We start from the raw sequence: 20,291 nt of genomic DNA, 5'->3' as shown, positions 1-20,291 counted from the left end.
CTGTGTGAGCAGGGCAACCATCATGCTGGTACCATATTCCTTGAAAGTGACTCAAAGGAATATCTTCCAATAGATCGGGCAGAGTTTCCCTCAAAAATTGATTATAGCCATTTCCAGTCAATGTTTCAGGAAGAATGTACGGTCCTATAATGAATCCATCCTTCATTCCCGCCCAAACATTGACAGAAAATCTCTTCTGGCTATTTTTTGCTACTGTTGCATGTGCATTTTCCCTTTGCCATATTATATTATTTTTGTTGTTGAAGAAACCATCTCTGTGGAATGTTGCTTCATCCGTAAACAGTATGAGACGTAGGAAATTCCTATTCTCACGTGTCCTTCTTAAAATAAATTCACAGAATTCTTTCCTCTTCTCAAAATCACCTTCTTCTAAGGTTTGACATGAATGGAAATGGTACGGATGGTAGCGATTTCTTTTCAAAACTCTCAAATCCATACAGTGGATTTACTCTTATTCACACTTGGATGATTTGTTAGAGTTCTCGTTGATACCATCGGATTTTAGTTATCACTAAATCCAGGATACGTTCTTCGTTATTTCGGATTGTTTCCTTCTTCTTGCGGTGAAGAATACCTTCTTCACGTAATTTACGCACTGTTTCTATGAAAGTTTTAAAATTAGGAACGTTTCGGCTTGGAAATCTGCGAGCGTAAATTTCCCTTGCTTTTCTCCCTGAGGAATTCGCTTCATAATAAGCCTGAACCATATCATTTTTTTCTAAAAGTGAATATTTCATTTTCGTTTGCATACAAATCGTTTCAATATACTCGAATTATTCTGTAAAATTCAAATACCCTGTCAAATTATATCAGCTACTGTTGCTCGGCAACGAAAATTAATATGTATACTCAGAACCTTAGAACAGACTCATATTTCACATTAATACTTAACTCAGAGTAGGGAGTTCGACTCTCAATGAAGTTTCACTGATTTTTTTTAAATTCATTTTATAATCTGAAATGTTTCGACATACAAATTCAAAAACTATGGGCCTAAGAACACAAGCTGCGTCATGTTTTTTTATTATTTCAGATATTCGAACGGGACATTTGAATGGCTGTAAAAACGAAACCGTTTGATATTTTTCGATTCTGTTTTGATATTCGTGTTAGGTATGAAAGTAAGTACAATCGTGAAAAATTTCATCAATTTCGAGTGAAATTTTTTTTTCGCTGTAGACATGTAAAAAAAAAGTTGTGTTCGATTTCTGAAAATTTTTTTTCACTATTATGCTTTAAAAATTGTGTTAATTTAGGAAATGAAAATCAATTTGGCAACCGAAAAAAAAAATCACGAACATTGCAGGTTTTCCGCCATTTTGTAATTTTTTTTTCGGTGCTTTACACCATTTCTGAATGAAGCATCCAAAAATACTACGATATGACAAGAAACCATTACTTCCAGTCTTATACATAACCGACCACACTCAATATAATAACGCTCGAAAATGACATTTAACACCGTGTATCTCCCTTATGCTTCGAAAACGGGAAATATTTCATAAGAAAAAAATGATTCTCAAAATGATTCTCCCGATGTTCTCTACACGTCATATGAGTTTGTCCAGTTTATGATGAAACACCCTGTATGTGTGAGCCGCTTTAGGTGATAATAAAATGACGCACTGACGACGAATCTATTGCAGAGAATGACTCGCATACCTCTCCATAGATGGCTACGCGGTATCAAAACAGATATTTTCGTGTAACTCAAAAACTACAATGGTGCTGTCGTAGATTTATACGGCACTAATGAAGCACTAAATATTTTTTTTTTATAACTCTTTATTGAAATTTACAATCTACTATTCTTAAGTATTAAGTAAATATGTTGAACTATTAATTGACATGAAGAAGTTATCAAACAATATTGATACTTCTGTACAAAACTTTAACTAAAGTCAGTTGGCCAAGTTCTTTGTAGTCTTCTTATGTTGTAGGGATCTCGTGCCAGTTGGTCTATGAGGATGTTTTCATGTCCTTCAAGGTTCTGATGGTACTTTGCTGCGCGTTTTTTGATTTCGTCATCGATAAATGGTATCATTAGATCGTTATGGATAATGTAGTTAGATAAATACCACGGCGCATCTGTTATCGAGCGTAGTATTTTGGATTGGAGTCTCTGTAATATTTGAATATTGGATCTTTTAGCACATCCCCAAAATTGTATGCCATATGTCCAGATCGGTTTAATTATCGCCTTGTAGACCAGTATCTTATTCTGAAGTGATAATTTGGATTTTCTTCCTATGAGCCAATACATTTGTCTGATTTTCATGTTTATTTGTGTTTTTTTGGCTAGGATGTGTGGTTTCCAAGTGAGGCGTTGGTCTAGATGAATACCAAGATATTTTGCTTCTGTTCTCACTGGTACTTGAGTATCATGGATTTGTACAGGAGGGCAGATACTTCTTTTATTGGTGAAGGTAACTTGTACTGACTTCGTTTCATTGATAGTAAGTCGCCATTTTCGATACCATTGTCCTAATTCTGTCAGATGTTCTTGAAGGTGTTTGGAGGCCACATCAGCATTTTCGTGAGATGTAAGCGTTGCTATATCGTCTGCAAATGAAGCTAATGTTGTATTTGGATTTTCTGGTACGTCGGATGTATAGATCAAATAGAGCAGTGGACCCAATATACTTCCTTGTGGAACTGCTTTTATTTCAGTTGGACTTGATATAGCATCACCATATCTTGCGGCGAAGTATCGATTCGTAAGATAGGATTTCAAGATTAGGTAATATGGCTGAGTGAGTAGTTTCTTCAGTTTGTATAAAAGTCCTTTATGCCATACTTTATCGAAAGCTTGAGATGAATCCAAGAATACAGCAGTACAATATTTGTTCTCTTCTAGGCTTGTGGAAATAGTGTTCACTACACGATGTATTTGATGAGCTGCAGAGTGGTGTTCCCTAAAACCAAGTTGATGATTGGGTATGAGTCCGTTCATATTTATGTCCTTCTTCAATCTTTTGAGTAGTAATTTCTCGAACAGTTTTCCTAGGATTGGTAGGAGACTTATGGGTCTATAGGATTTCACATCATGTTCAGGTTTGTTCGGTTTGGATATCATAATCATTTCTGCATATTTCCAGATTGTGGGAAAGTATGATAGGCTCATCATTCGATTGAATAGAGTATTGATGTATATGATTGCTTTTTGTGGCAGTTGTTTCAGAATTTCTGCTGTTATCAGGTCGTATCCAGGAGCTTTCTTATTTTTCAACCTCTTTATTTCATAAAAAACTTCTTTGGGCTTGAATGGTTTAACAGGGGGCGACATTTGACAGGCAACATCCAAGAATGACTCAACTTCTGCATCATTGATTCCTGGTTGGGGTTCATCTGGGGTAAATACTTGCGATAAATGTGTTGCGAATAGAGTTATTTTATCCTCATCAGAGCTAGCCCACTCTCCATTTAGTTTTCTGATCGGAGGATTCCGCTTTATAGGTCTTTTGTACTTTTTCGTAGCTTTCCAGATGTTGTATTCACCGTTATTGTCGATGCTCTCTATGTGGTGCTGAAATTGTGAATTGGAATACTCTTGTAGGATCTTATGTTGTTTTCTATCCAGATAGTTATATTCTTTTTTATCTGTCGCATTACGAGATCTCTGCCATCTTCCTCTCGCTTGTCGTTTTGCGGTAACCATTTCTCGAATATACAGAGGTAATTTCGTTTTTTCATCTTGTTTAGAGTTCGCTGTTGTGCTTTCCCAGGCTGCTTTCTGAATCATTTCTACAATAAATTTGGAGGCTTCTTCCAAATCTTGATGATCTTTGAGTTTAATGTCCAGTTTGATGTTGTCACTTAGGATTTGTTTAGAGTTCCAGTTTGTCTCATGTGTTGTGAGAGTAGGTTTATTCTTCCTGAATATAGGGGTTGTACTTAGGTTCAGTAAAATGGGCGAGTGATCTGATGATAGATCCGGTGTTGCTTCTGTTTGTAGGTGGCCATTTGCAAATCCTTTAGTGACGAAAAAGTCTAAAAGATCAGGGATTTTGTTTGAATCAGTCGGCCAATATGTTGGTGTTCCTGAAGAAACTGCTTCTAAATTTTTGTTCACTATGACCTTCAATACATTGCGTCCTTTAGGAGTTATAAGTCGTGATCCCCAGTGAGTATGCTTGGCATTCCAGTCTCCTCCTACTATGAATTTTTGTTCGAATTTATTGAAGAATTCCAAGTATTTATTTTCTGTGATGTTATGTCGTGGCGGGGAGTAGATAGATTATACCTCGAAGCTCCATGTAGTTGTATATACTCTGATAATTGTTGCTTGTATCTCGTCAGTAATATAGTTGGGCAACGCATGGTGTTTAAGGTTGCTACGAATAAGAATAGCTGAGCCTTCATGTGCTCTGCCGTTTGGATGTTCAGCAGAATATATTTTATATTGTGGGAGATTGAAGTAGGTTCTGTCTGTGAAATGAGTTTTCGATACCAACATAATATCTATTTTATAAATATTCATGAAAGCTGCTAATTCATTTTTGTGGTTTGGAAGGCCATTGGCGTTCCATGAAGCGATACGTATAAACTCCGCCATTTTTGTTGCTATTTCAATTTATTAACGAGTGTTGTTAAGAGATTAAGAATAATCTGATTCTGGTTCATCATTTGCATAATCATTGATTTGAGGTCTGAGAGAAAGGATGTCATCGCGGTTTCTAGGGTAGCTTCTTGATTATGTGGAAGATAATCTTCTTGCGCCTTGGTTTGTTGAAGTGCTTGGGCATAAATCAGTCTTTTTGGTTCATTTATTAGTTTAGCAGCATTATGGTCTACTTCATGTGTAGTTTCTGGAACGTCTTGTAGTCTGACAGGTTGTCTCAGGGTTTGGTTGTGGTTCTTCGTTTTTGTCAGAAGTTTGTAAACTTGGCATCCTTTGTAATTGGATGGGTGATCACCATCACATAAGGCGCATCTTGCAGGAGTTGTTTTTGGTTTTGTACAAGTTTTAGAATCGTGTTGTTGGCCGCATTTAACGCACATATATGGTCTGTTACATAGAATGTCCATATTCTTGACATCTGGTACATTGGATGATTTCGCGTTTTCTTTTTGGTGGTTCGATATCTATTTTTTGATTTAATATGAATTTAACATCGTATTTGTTGTTTGTTTTTGGTTCTAAGTCGACAAAAAATAGTGGAAGTGGATTTTTCATTCGGTCTTTTATGTTACTGATGTTTCTAACTGTGTGTCCTAATTTTTGTAACTCTGATTTTATTTCATCTATTGCGACGCTGTAGTGAAGATTTCGTATAACCACCCTGTATGCTCTATCTTGTTTGATCTGGTAAGTATGAAAAATAATGTTTTCATCACGTAAAAATCTTACTAATTGTCTGTAGATATCTGGTATTCTGACGTTTATCTTGATGCAGTTGTTTGAGAGTGCTTTTGAATAATATTGTTCATCGTCAATTACTGTTAATAATTTCTTTCTCATTTCCTGATAGTTTGTTAATCCGTGTATAAAGATGGGTGGAGGTTTGGGTATAATTGGTGTGATTTGTGAGGTTTCATCGGTGTCTGCATTCTTTTCTAAATATTGAAATCTATTGCTGATTTCAGTTGGTGGACTTTCGATAATTTCTGGTGAAAGATTTGAAAATTTTGGTTTTTTCATAGTTTGCCATGGATTGGTGTTAGCCATGATTTCGATTATTTAGTTGCCCTAAGGACAACCGATTTATATGGAAAACTTATTCGGAATTTGATTAATTTCCGAATGAAAATAAAATACTTGTTTACGTTCGTTTGAAGCAGATGGTACGGAAGTGATAATGTGTATCGCTGGTATCGCACGTGTACTCCCGTTCACTGTTCGACACGAACTCACTACTAAATATTTGACATAATTTCAGAATTAGTGCTTCCAAATTTTCGCTAACTTCAGACTTGTTCGAAAAGCGACAGGCAATTACTGTAAAACTAAAAATGATATCGCATCTGTTTTAAAAGCACTAATAGGCACTAATTAAGCACTAATTATTGCAACAAAAGTTTTCACGAAATTCCAATATGTTGGTGCTGGTCGTGAAGTCAGCACCAAAGGAAATAATCTGTGATAATATGAAAACCGTTCATTTTTATTCATTGGTTTCAAAAGCACTAATAGGCACTAATTAAGCACTAAATACAAGTATAATAATTTCATGAAGGATATATTCACGGCCTTCTGTTTATATTTGAAATTAAGAGATGGGATAAGGCTCGGGATAAGGCCAGCAGAAAGGACAATCAATTCGATACCACGCCGACGTTTCGGTTTATTTAAAACCTTCCTCAGAGCTCTGGAAGGGTGTGAGAGAAGGTGTTCTCTCACACCCTCAGAAATCGCACAAATCTGCCTTCTATTTTCATCGTTGTTGTTATTAACTGAAATGTTGTGACTCTTGTTAGTTTGTATCATATTATGTTGTCATTGTTCAACTCAAGACAAAACAATAATAGCTCCTCAATTAATGTGAATTTTGTATCGCTCTTCCAGAGCGCTGAGGAAGGTTTTAAATAAACCGAAACGTCGGCGTGGTATCGGATTGATTGTCCTTTCTTCTGGCCTTATCCCATCAATTTTACTCCTAATTTCAAATAATAATTTCATGGCAATTCGAAAATGTTGGTGCTGAGCGTGAAGTCAGCACCAAGAACTTGAATTATCAATTTCTCAAAAACTACAATGGTGCTGTCAAAGATTTATACGGCACTAATAGGCACTAATTAAGCACTAAATATTCAACATTGTTTCAGAATTAGTGCTTTCAACTTTCCGCTAACTTCACGGACCCCTGAAGTTGAACTAACTTGATAAAGTAAAAAGTGTGAAAAAAAAACCGTTGCTCGGTGTTTTTTGACGGAAATGGGTTGTTACCAACATACTCAACACGATCTATAGGATGAAATAACTTGTGCATCAAAAACTATCCCTTCTCCAACCATCTGAATTTGTACTAACTTGATAGAGTAAAAAGTGTGAAAAAAAAAACCGTTGCTGTGAGTTTTTTGATGGAAATAGGTTGTTACCAACATACCCAACACGATCTATAGATTTCACCCTATAGGGTGAAATAATTTGTGAATCAAAAACTACCCCTCCTTCAACCCTCTGATGTTGAACTAACTTGATAGAGTAAGAAGTGAGGAAAAAAACCGTTGCGCGGTGTTTTTTGAAGGAAATGGGTTGTTACCAACATACTGAAGACGATCTGTAGGGTGAAATAATTTGTGCATCAAAAACTACCCCTCCTCCAACACTCTGAAGTTGAACTAACTCGATACAGTAAAAAGTGTAAAAAAAAACCGATGCTAGGAGTTTTTTGATAGAAATGGGTTGTTACCATTATACTGAACACGACTTATAGTGTAAAGTAATTTGTGCATCAAAAACTACCCCTCCTTCAACCCTCTGATGTTGAACTATCTTGATAGAGTAAAAAGTGTAAAAAAAAACCGTTGGTGGGAGTTTTTTTGATGGAAATGGGTTGTTACCAACATACTCAACACGATCTATAGGGTGAAATAATTTGTGCATCAAAAACTACCCCTCCTCCAACCCTCTGAAGTTGAACTAAGTTGATAGAGTAAAAAGTGTAAGAAAACCACTGCTCGGAGTTTTTTGATGGAAATGGGTTGTTACCAACATACTAATCACGATGTATAGGGTGAAATAATTTGTGCATCAAAAACAACTACCCCTCCAACCCTCTGAAGTTGAACTAACTTGATAGAGTAAGAAGTGAGAAGAAAAAAACTGTTGCTCGGGGTTTTTTGATGGAAATTAGTTGTTACCATTATACTGAACACGACCTATAGTATGAAATAATTTGTGCATCAAAAACTACCCCCCTTCAACCCTCTGAAGTTGAACTGTATTGATGCAGTAACAAGTGTAAAAAAAAATTGCTCGGGGTTTTTTGACGGGAATTAATCATTCCGAACATCCTCAATACGGCGCATAATGAAGGTGAGTGCGAAGATTTGCTTGCTAATTATTTTCTGATTCTGGTACCTCAAGCTGGCTCTCTAGATAGGGACAATACAGTCGCTACTCGGGTAGGTCTGGATGGCATCTGTTAGGTACTAGGTTTATGATGTTTTCAGGGCGCCAAAACATCACCACCATAGGTCGTGTTCAGTATAATGGTAACAACCCATTTCCTTCAAAAAACACCGAACAGCGGTTTCTTTACACTTGTTACTGCATCAAGATAGTTCAACATCAGAGGGTTCAAGGAGGGGTAGTTTTTGATGCACAAATTATTTAACCCTAAAGGTCGTGTCCAGTATAATGGTAACAACCTATTTCCTTCAAAAAACACCGAACGGCGGTTTTTTCTACACTTATACTGCATTAAGATAGTTCAACATCAGAGGGTTGAAGGAGGGGTAGTTTTCGATGCACAAATTATTTCACCCTATAGATCGTGTTCAGTATGTTGGTAACAACTCATTTCCATCAAAAAACACTTGTTACTTGTTACTGCATCAAAATAGTTCAACATCAGAGGGTTGGAGGGGGTAGTTTTTGATGCACAAATTATTTAACCCTTAAGGTCGTGTTCAGTATAATGGTAACAACCTATTTCCTTCAAAAAACACCGAACGGCGGTTTTTTCTACACTTATACTGCATTAAGATAGTTCAACATCAGAGGGTTGAAGGAGGGGTAGTTTTCGATGCACAAATTATTTCACCCTATAGATCGTGTTCAGTATGTTGGTAACAACTCATTTCCATCAAAAAACACTTGTTACTTGTTACTGCATCAACATAGTTCAACATCAGAGGGTTGGAGGGGGTAGTTTTTGCTGCACAAATTATTTCACCCTATAGATCGTGTTCAGGATGTTCGTAACAACCCATTTCCATAAAAAAACTCCGAGAAACGGTTTTTTTTTACACTTTTTACTCTATCAAGTTAGTTCAACTTCAGAGGGTTGGAGGAGGGGTAGTTTTTGATGCACAAATTATTTCACCCTATAGATCGTGTTGAGTATGTTGGTAACAACCCATTTCCATCAAAAAACTCTGAGCAACGGTTTTTTTTTACACTTTTTACTCTATCAAGTTAGTTCAACTTCAGAGGGTTGAAGGAGGGGTAGTTTTTGATGCACAAATTATTTCACCCTATAGATCGTGTTCAGTAGGTTGGTAACAACTCATTGCCATCAAAAAACTCCGAGCAACGGTTTTTTTTACACTTTTTACTGTATCAAGTTAGTTCAACTTCAGAGGGTTGGAGGAGGGGTAGTTTTTGATGCACAAATTATTTCACCCTATAGTTCGTGTTCAGTATAATGGTAATAACCCATTTCCATCAAAAAAACCGGAGCAACGGTTTTTTTACACTTGTTACTGCATCACTTCAGTTCAACTTCAGAGGCTTGGAGGGGGTAGTTTTTAATGCACAAATTATTTCACCCTACAGATCGTGTCCAGTATGTTGGTAACAACTCATTTCCATCAAAAAACCCCGAGCAACGGTTTTTTTTACACTTTTTACTATATCAAGTTAGTTCAACTTCATAGGGTTGGAGGAGGGGTAGTTTTTGATGCACAAATTATTTCACCCTATAAGTCGTGTTCAGTATAATGGTAACAACTCATTTCCATCAAAACACCGAGCAACGGGTTTTTTTCACACTTTTTACTATATCAAGTTAGTTCAACTTCAGAGGGTTGGAGGAGGGGTAGTTTTTGATGCACAAATTATTTCACCCTATAGATCGTGTTGAGTATGTTGGTAACAACCCATTTCCATAAAAAAACTCCGAGCAACGGGTTTTTTTCGCTCTTTTTACTCTATCAAGTTAGTTCAACTTCAGAGGGTTGGAGGAGGGGTAGTTTTTGATGCACAAATTATTTCACCCTATAGGTCATGTTCAGTATAATGGTAACAACCCATTTCCATCAAAAAAGCCCGAGCAACGGTTGTTTTTCACACTTTTTACTGTATCAAGATAGTTCAACATCAGAGGGTTGGAGAGAGGGTAGTTTTTGATGCAGAAATTATTTCACCCTATAGATCGTGTTCACTATGTGGGTAAGAAACCATTTTCATAGAAAAACTCCCAGCAACGGGGTTTTTTCACTGTGTATCAAGATAGTTCAATTCCGGGGGGTTGGTGGGGGTAGTTTTCGATGCACAAATTATTTCACCCTATAGACTGTGTTTATTATGTTCTTAATAACCCATTTGTATCGAAAAACCCCGAACAACGGGTATTTTTACATTCTGTATGGTAAAAGCGAAAATGAAAAAACTGTTGCTGGAAACCGTTGCTGCCTTCACACCCGTCTTCACACCCGTCAAGATGGAAGTTTTTACCAGGGTTTTTACACGTACAAGTACATTCTGAATTGATCGATTCCAATTTCTGATACATCTTGAAATCGCCACTTATATCCAAATGAACTCATCGATTAGTTTCCTCTTGTGGCGCTATAAGGTAAGTGGAGAGTAGAGAAACAAGGTCAAAATGAAATATTCGCCAGACATGAGAGAATCGTAGCGTCCAGCTTCTCTATTATGTACGCAGAATATAGAATTTGCTACAAATTAAAAGGGATATTAATAGGGTTTTAGAGTGAGAACCATTAGGAAATGAGATTTGAAACCATAGCGATTAGGATCTCTCTCTGGACCTGATCGATCCGGCTGCTACTAGTTATGAAATGATTGATAAATATAAAGAAAATGTAATGAACATATATTCAGAAATCTTAATCCATATTTTGTTCCCCATTATACTCAGAAAATGGTTTTGAGAGTAACTTACGCATTTTGATTGCTTTTCACATTTGAAACTTTTGGAAGATCTATGCTAATATCATTTCCTTGATGATACCATCTGTATATTGTGCTCTTAAAAATAGAAGGTGGAATTTTATCTCCTTTTTCAGAGCGAATATCGTGCGGTAAACATAGATAAATCTTTCCTTCGACACTTTTCGGCACTATGAGTACGTATCTGGGTGACTTTAATTCACTAGTTGCTACATCACTAATGTTATAAGACACATCTAAGTTTTCTGTGCACAAATCGTTCCTTTCAGATGGAATTTTGGTTGCCTTAATGCGTATTCCATTGACTATATTTCTACCTTGTACTTCAAACACCACTTTGTTGTAATCAGCATTGTGACTTAATGGTTTTATTGTCACCACTTTCAATGAATTGAATTCCGGGGTGAAAGCACTATTGAATTCCGCATTAGCACTATTTGTCAAAAACAAAATAAAACATAGTTGTGCTAGGTGATATGGCCCCACTGCCATATTATTCGCGACTGAAATAAACAAAGAAATGACTGGAGAAACCTAACCTATACTTGACATTTGATTGCCCACAGAATATTTGCTCTCTTTTTTTTCTAACTAGTGAACTCCAAAGATTATAGAGACCTATCTCTATAATCTTTGGTGAACTCTTTATTCAGTTCACTGGTTCAAACACCAGTCGATTTCAAGCGAGTTACTTTTACTGGTTATTATTAGTATTTACTGTAGTGGACTGCTATTTCCATAACGACTGCCCTCTAGTGGACTCGATCAAAGACCACCAGTAAGAAATGAAATGTTAGAGAGGGTTTTCTGTACGAGTTGTCGAAGTGAAAGGGCTAATGGCGCAGGCGTTAAGTGCAGTGTATTTATGGAGGGTAGAGAGAAGGAGAACAAACTAGTGTAACGAAATGTGTCCGCAAGAAACCGTAAATACGCCAGGTGGCGCTGTGAAGCAATGAAGGAGAGAAGGATAGAAGATGTATTGACAGACATTGAACTCCCATAGAGTTCAATGTTGACAGAGATGCACAGTGTTCGCGCCTTTTTTGAATATATAGAAGAATCATGACATTATTCTACAAATTTCATCGATTCGTTCATGGTTCATGATTCAACTGCATTTATTGTCAACAAAGACAAATTTGACAATATTGGAAATCAATGTTAATTGATAAGAAACGAATAATATATAACCTGTTTCCACGAAGCTTGATCAATATTGAAGACGGATATTTTCAATCCATAAGAAGTTAATCATGAGAATTCAGAATATCATTAGGCGCTTTCTTTTTGGTGCTTCATGCACCTGTACAGCTCCGGGCTTCTCGCCCCTGAGCTGTTCCCAAATAAAACGGTTATTAGTGCGCCAACTGCGCGCAGCGAGTTGGATGATCAGCTGTTGAGCAAAATGACAAGAGTCCGGATTCGCGGTTCTTTGGATTATTTGTTATAAGTTTGACGTTAAAGTCGTTGATTATTAATAAATTTCACTATTTTTCCGAAATCTACTGCAATATATTCGGTTGAAAAACTTGATTTACCGGGTAAACATTACCCTTTCTTTGCTATGGAGAGTAAAAATATACGAAATACTGGATATGTCTGTAGATATAAAACTTAAAAAAATTATTTAACAATGATTTAATCTCTTAAAGCTTCGTTTATAATCCTCTTTGGTAAAAGAAGGTAAAGAGTGTTCTGATTTTACGAAAATTGCATTCAAGGACGTGAAATATCAACTTATTTGAAATGAAATGCTACATTTTCACTGATGGGCGCTACTTAACTGAAGCTTGTCGTTTATTCATTTGATCGATCTCTAAAAATTATGCATTCATGAAAAAAATGATTAGTTCACTCTTCAAACCTGAAAGAACGAATCCTATCTTCATTCAAAATCATTCAGTTCTAATTCCATCTAACATTGATTCTTTATTCATTTATTCAATAAAAAAATTAACTGACAGCTTCAATTGACGAAAAAATCAATCTTAGGTGGTTAATGTATTACAGCCTTTTTATAGTATTAATCCACAAATTTCAACAATACAAGTCTTCTAATATTTGTTGACATGCACAGATTACAGAGCACAGAACACGAATATACAGAGTAGATGACATGTAAACATAACCAAAAAGTTTGTTTACGGGCTTCAAGCCCCCGACGTGCACCAGCATTTCGGTTGGTGCAAGAGGGGGCAGGGGAAGGGAACGCGAGCTGCTCCGGTGCTTCACGCCCCAATCAAAAAGAATAAAGAAGGCGTCGGTGCTCGAGCGAGATGCACCGGAGCTGCCCAGGAGCTGCTCAAACGGTCAAAAAGAAAGCGTAAATTCTTGCAGCAAATAATGTACAGGGTGGGCAAATTTCGATGTTTCAGCACTACAGCCATAGAGAGTCTCTGACTACAGCTTTTGAACCAGAGGAGATAGACAAAATCTGATTCCCCATTCTCATATGTATATGTATTTTCTCATAATGAATGAAAGTTATAGGAAATCAGCATTGATTTTAAAGTTATCAAAAGGATTTAGTTATGAAACTTCGTTATCAGATTACATTCAGTAAGGAAATGGCTGAAACTCATCTGCGATTCTCATGTCTCTAACACTTAAACATTTCATTGATAATAAAATACTTTCAAGTTGAAAATTCTCTTTATTATGCATATGATCATTAGAACACCAATATTCCAAATATTATTCCAGCAGTCGAGGCTCAATATTAGATAAAAGAGAGTTCCAGCAAAACGAAATCAAATTCCAAATTGATAGGTTATGTTTAACGTCTGACGTTTCATGATGGCAGCACTTCAACTCAAATTTCATTACAACACGTTAACGTTATATTTGACGTTATTTGCCACGTTAACGTTTACGTTCAGGCTAACGTTCTGTGCGCACTTCAACTCTCTAATAGAGAGTTGAAGTGCAGCCATGAACGTAAACGTTAACGTTATAATTGACATCTACGCATGCTCATTCGTCAGTTTTTAACGTTAACGTTAGCGTCAGCTTTACGGCCTACGTAAACTAGCGGTCTCCCACGTATACCTTAAACATCGACGTACGTTAACCGAACGTTAAACGAGTAGCACCGATGACTTGCGAATGGCCGAATTTTGATTTTTATATGCAATTCTCGATAACCTCAAACTGTCATTGTTTACATTTCCTGTGTATTTTCTCATAATGAACGAAAATTATAGGAAATCAGCAGTGATTTGAAAGTTATCAAAAGGATTAAGTTAAATTACTGTGTTATCAGATTACATTCAGTACATAAGGAAATGGTTGAAACTACACTGCAATTCTCATGTCATCTCACATGAATATTTCATTGATAATAAAATACTTCCAAGCTGAAAATTCTCTTTATTAGGCATATAAATCATTAGAACATCAAAATTCCAAATGTTATTCCAGCTTTCGAAGCTCAATATCAGATAAAAGAGAGTTCACGCGAAACGAAAGCAAAATCAAATTGATAGGTTATGTTTAACGTCTGACGTTTCATGATGGCAGCACTTCAACTGAAATTTCATTACAACACGTAAACGTTATATTTGACGTTATTTGTCACGTTAACGTTTACGTTCAGGCTAACGTTCTGTGCGCACTTCAACTCTCTAATAGAGAGTTGAAGTGCGCACAGAACGTTAGCCTGAACGTAAACGTTAACGTGAGAAATAACGTCAGATATAACGTTTACGTGTTGTAATGAAATTTGAGTTGAAGTGCTGTCATCATGAAACGTCAGACGTTAAACATAACCTATCAATTTGATTTTGCTTTCGTTTCGCGTGAACTCTCTTTTATCTAATATTGAGCTCCGACAGCTTAAATAACATTTGGAATATTGATGTTCTAATGATTTATATGCCTAATAAAGAGAATTTTTAGCTTGAAAGTATTTTATTATCAATGAAATGTTCAAGTGTTAGAGACATCAGAATTGCAGTGTAGTTTCAGCTATTTCCTTATGTACTGAATGTAATCTGATAACACAGTAATTTAACTTAATCCTTTTGATAACTTTCAAATCACTGCTGATTTCCTATAATTTTCGTTCATTATGAGAAAATACACAGGAAATGTAAACAATGACAGTTTGAGGTTATCGAGAATTGCATTTAACAATCAAAATTCGGCCATTCGCAAGTCATCGGTGCTACTCGTTTAACGTTCGGTTAACGTACGTCGATGTTTAAGGTATACGTGGGAGACCGCTAGTTTACGTAGGCCGTAAAGCTGACGCTAACGTTAACGTTAAAAACTGACGAATGAGCATGCGTAGATGTCAATTATAACGTTAACGTTTACGTTCATGGCTGCACTTCAACTCTCTATTAGCGTTAACGTAAGCGTCAGCTTTACGGCCTACGTAAACTAGCGGTCTCCCACGAGTCCCACGTATACCTTAAACATCGATGTACGTTAACCGAACGTTAAACGAGTAGCACCGATGACTTGCGAATGGCCGAATTTTGATTGTTGAATGCAATTCTCGATAACCTCAAACTGTCATTGTTTACATTTCCTGTGTATTTTCTCATAATGAACGAAAATTATAGGTAATCAGCAGTGATTTGAAAGTTATCAAAAGGGTTAAGTTAAAGTACTGTGTTATCAGATTACATTCAGTACATAAGGAAATAGCTGAAACTACACTGCAATTCTCATGTCTCTTCACACATGAATATTTCATTGATAATAAAATACTTTCAAGTTGAAAATTCTCTTTATTATGCATATAATCATTAGAACATCAATATTTCAAGTATTATTCCAGCTGTCGAGGCTCAATATTATAGATATTAGATAAAAGAGAGTTCCAGCAAAATAAAATCAAAATCCAAATTGATAGATTATGATTAACGTCTGACGTTTCATGATAGCAGCACTTCAACTCAAATTTCATTTCAACACGTAAACGTTATATTTGACGTTATTTGTCACGTTAACGTTTACGTTCAGGCTAACGTTCTGTGCGCACTTCAACTCTCTGTAAAGGTATACGTGGGAGACCGCTAGTTTACGTAGGCCGTAAAGCTGACGCTAACGTTAACGTTTAAAACGGACGAATGAGCATGCGTAGATGTCGATTATAACGATAACGTTTACGTTCATGGCTGCACTTCAACTCTCTATTGGCGAATCCAAAAATCTAAACGCCGCCTAGCGGCCAAATCACTAACCTAGAAAGTGAGTAATAACTTGAGCAAAGATTATAGCTAACCTAACTCTATAATCTTTGAACTTGAGTTTAACTTCTTTGGGTTAGATATTTTCAATACATATTCGGTTACCAGTGAACTATATTTACAAAATTTTTTGGATGTCTGACTAGAAAAATAGGTATTAAAATAATTTAGCGAGTATTTATATCAGTGTCATTCAGTTGAGAAACTATTTACCAATTTTCACTATAATTTTAGGTTAGGAGATATCTTTGTTCTAGATGAATTTTCTAGTGTTGGACGATTAAGAAAGGCAATGCGAATTTTCATTTCCATGATTTCAATAGTGCCGAGAAATCTGAGCAGAAGAAAGTATATGAGATTAAATTTCTAACAAAACTGAAGTTGTACATGCATTACTGGACTTGCAATCTTCAAGAGATGATATGTTGGGAACATTTCAAATGAAAAGTAGTGATTTGACTTGGAATTTTGCAAGCAGTTGAAAGTGATCAATAATTAAACCGTTCGACAAGAATTTCAAATTTCGTTAATGAAATTACAACTGTAGAATTAATTTTCAGGCGGTCTTGTTGAGTTGGTTGTAATTGCTGGAAAATAATTTCTGTGTTGGCATTTTGAACTGCATAATATGTTTTCATCCAAATAAATTATCTCAAATATTTACATTAATTTATTTCCACAAATTACATAATTCATGTGAGTGTGATGATAGAATGAAATCTTCTGGATATAAGTTCTTGTAAAATCTTCATCAAACGACACCAACATGTTCAGGAAAGTTCTGGAGGAACCCGAGCACAATCAATAATCCCATAATTATTCACTACCTTCACAAATATCTCTTTAATCGAATAAAATCTACGATAACATTGCTTTCACAATAGAGTTTTCACGATGATTACTCATCTTCCGCCATGTTTGTTGACAAGTCGCAGCGCCCTCATCGGTAGTTGGATTCGCGCTTGACGTTATTACCGCATGACGTTAAGGACACAGAACACGCCCCTTGACTTACTTTATGGTTAAGGATGCTTCCATATCTCTCTATTACGGCATGCGGTAACGTTCAGACTAACGTATTGTGCACACTTCAACTCCCTAATAGAGAGTTGAAGTGCGCACAGTACGTTAGTCTGAACGTAAACGTTAACGTGAGAAATAACGTCCGATATAACGTTTACGGGTTGTGATGAAATTTGAGTTGAAGTGCTGCCATAACGAAACGTCAGACGTTAAAAATAACCTTTCTATTTGTATTTTGCTTTTGTTTCGCGTGAACTCTCTTTTATCCAATATTGAGCCTCGACAGCTGAAATAATATTTGGAATATTGATGTTCTAATGAAAATCTAATTCTAATAAAGAGAATTTTCAACTTGGAAGTATTTTATTATCAATGAAATGTTCAAGTGTTAGGGACATGAGAATCGCAGTGGAGTTTCAGCCATTTCCTTATGTACTGAACGTACTCTGAACTGCTGATTTCCTATAATTTTCGTTAATTATCAGAAAATACACGGGAAATGTAAACAATGACCGTTTGAGGTTATCGAGAATTGCATTCAACAGTACAAATTCGGCCATTCGCAAGTCATCGGTGCTACTCGTTTAACGTTCGGTTAACGTACGTCGATGTTTAAGGTATACGTGGGTGACCGCTAGTTTACGTAGGCCGTAAAGATGACGCTAACGTTAACGTTAAAAACGGACGAATGAGCATGCGTAGATGTCAATTATAACGTTAACGTTTACGTTCATGGCTGCACTTCACCTCTCTAATACCGCCCGCTATTCTGAAAATGGAAATACGCATGCGTCGTAACGTTATTAGCGCTTGACGTTATTACCGCATGACGTTAAGGATGCTTCCATATCTCTCTAATATCTTTGGTGAGATGTCTTTAATTCGTCTCACGTCTCGAATTTTTAATAAACTGATTACACATTAAACAAAATGCATCAGCATCGTATTTACATTTTCTTGACGACATTTGAAGTTTGTCTGGGCTTATATTCAAAATTTGGCGGCAAAACGCCGCCAAATTGCCGTCAGAGATATAGATATCTCTGATTGCCATTCGTAGCAAAGATATTACACACATAGATAAACTAATCCCTCTAGATGGCCAACGTACGTACTAAAGCCTGGTCGCGCTAACACCAGCGCCTCTTGTGTTTGTATGCTGAACTAATCGTAATTTGGCAGGAATTCAAATCATTGTCGACGGCAGGATTGATTTTATTTTATTTGGCTATTTCCATCATTTTGGATCATTTTCTCTAGAAAATAATTTAAATGATGGAATTAGCCCGAAAAATTATTCTAGAATTCATACAAAACGTATTTTGGGTGAAGAAATAGAGCATATTCAATATAATGAAAGATTTATTTACCACAATGATATAAGGTACAGAAATATGTATTATGGAAAAAAAGTGGAATAATTATGAAAATAAATTCAGTGTCGCATTCAACATTGGATAGACAAGATGAAATCTATATACTTTCACACAATATTTTCTATAGGCATAATTGAAGAAGTAGCAATCCAAATTTTGTCAATTAAAATTGGTGAAAATTTCTTTGAACAATGTAATTATAGCAGAAAATGGACAAATTCATTTACATAATATCCTTATACAAGGAATCGGCAAAATTATGGTGTTCAAAGCTTAACCACAATAGTTAATGAGATCCCAGCAACACTAAGCGTAACTGTCGTAACATTGAGCATTAATAAGTAATGGGGCATCACTTTCTGTTACATTTTGTCGAAATCAGATAGATACATTTGGTTGACATCGGGAACATTTGGTTAAAATCTGTTATACAGTGCCATGGTTCCTGACATCCAGCATTAGTACCTAAAAATATTACACTCCAATAAGAATTTTTAAAGGATATGGATTGATTCTTCATATTTCAAACACTTCGAGAGTTCAATTTCGGATTGGCATAAACTATCAACTATTAATAAATATATTAGGTACTCACCTAGCTCATTCATTTACATACTGAATCCTCTACTTTTATCGGTTTCATTATTAGTCATAATGAAAAAAAATTACAAATCCGAATAATATTCAATTTTCTTTTATTGATTCATCAGACAGGAATTGCCGAAGATAAAAATTCTATTTTATGTACGTCAAAATCAGGGGGGTGAAACTCCCTCAGTAATGACGCGAACCAAATGAACTGCTGCCATCTCTGAAAGGTCAGCGAATTAATATGAAAAAATGTTGGTTTCCTACGCTGATAATTCTGCGCATAAACTAGAGTGACTTTGTAGCATAGACTAATTTAATCTTTGATTCTGCGCTTGTGTGTGAAATTGATATGTCAAATGATCAACATTCGATTTCAAGTTTGTTTGTTCATTTTATTACAAGTTTTCGTTGGGAAGAAATATTGTTGTGTACCTAAATTCAAGAGCAACGAGTAAAAGTGAAAGAAGAGAGAAAAAATTGCCTGTTCTTATGGTTCCTTATAGAGTTATGGTTGGCATAATTCTTCAGAAGCCGGACTATTAGGAATTCGAAGAATAAATCTTTTCTGATTACGTAGGATGTAGTACCAAAGAAGAGGTATGATTTTCTCATGAAGCGCTTGAAATCTTGTCCAAATTTGAGGTATTTCAGCTCATAAAAGATAGATAAGTTTCATTTAACTGATTTTTGTTTATTTATCAATCATATATTCTATTATTTTTCAATTATCATATGTGAACATTTCATCTAATAAATTGTATGTATGAACTCAGAGTATTATTTGTTATATAGTTGTCTCCAAATACAATAAAATAAAATTACCTTATCAAAGCGTGAAGAGCGCTCTCGGCAAATTAATCGAGATTAGTTTGCTAACGTTTAAGAGATGGCGCTTTTCTTCGTAACAAAATATTTATCTGAGAGTTTCCCATCTATAGTGTTTATCTATGGTCAAAATGGCCTTAAAAGTAAACATCCATGGAAACCTCTTTGTAAACATCAAATATGAGAGAAAAGCAACGATCGACCTGCCAAATTATATCCTGGCGTTTGTATGCCGAACTAAAAAACCGAAACCAGAAATTCACCGCTAGTTGGCGGTCTAGAGTGATTCTTTGTCTATGATTACACAATATATAATAATATCAGAGACTCTGATAATATCTTTGGTTCGTAGAGCCACAGCTAAGATGTCTAAAACTGTTTTAGACATCTTAGCCACAGCCCTCTTAGACACACTGTCTATGGAGAGTAGAGAGAAGGAGAACGATCGCTGCTTTG

At 35.9% G+C, this 20,291-nt stretch overlaps 1 protein-coding gene across 1 annotated transcript in view; it reads right to left on the bottom strand.

Annotated features, from left to right (window-relative positions):
- The window catches only part of LOC123315471 (unextended protein), a 227,137-nt gene extending 215,793 nt beyond the window's left edge, over positions 1-11,344 (bottom strand). The window contains exon 1 of the mRNA XM_044901167.1: positions 10,815-11,344. Within this exon, the coding sequence (XP_044757102.1) occupies positions 10,815-11,314 (500 nt within the window). The 5' untranslated portion in view covers positions 11,315-11,344. The remainder of the gene's footprint in view (positions 1-10,814) is intronic.
- Between the last annotated feature and the right edge of the window lie 8,947 nt (positions 11,345-20,291).

The sequence above is a fragment of the Coccinella septempunctata genome, chromosome 6 (genome assembly GCF_907165205.1).
Source record: "Coccinella septempunctata chromosome 6, icCocSept1.1, whole genome shotgun sequence".
Taxonomy (NCBI): domain Eukaryota; kingdom Metazoa; phylum Arthropoda; class Insecta; order Coleoptera; family Coccinellidae; genus Coccinella; species Coccinella septempunctata.
Note: the sequence above shows the minus strand (reverse complement) of the source record. Positions and strands in the feature narration are given on the sequence as shown.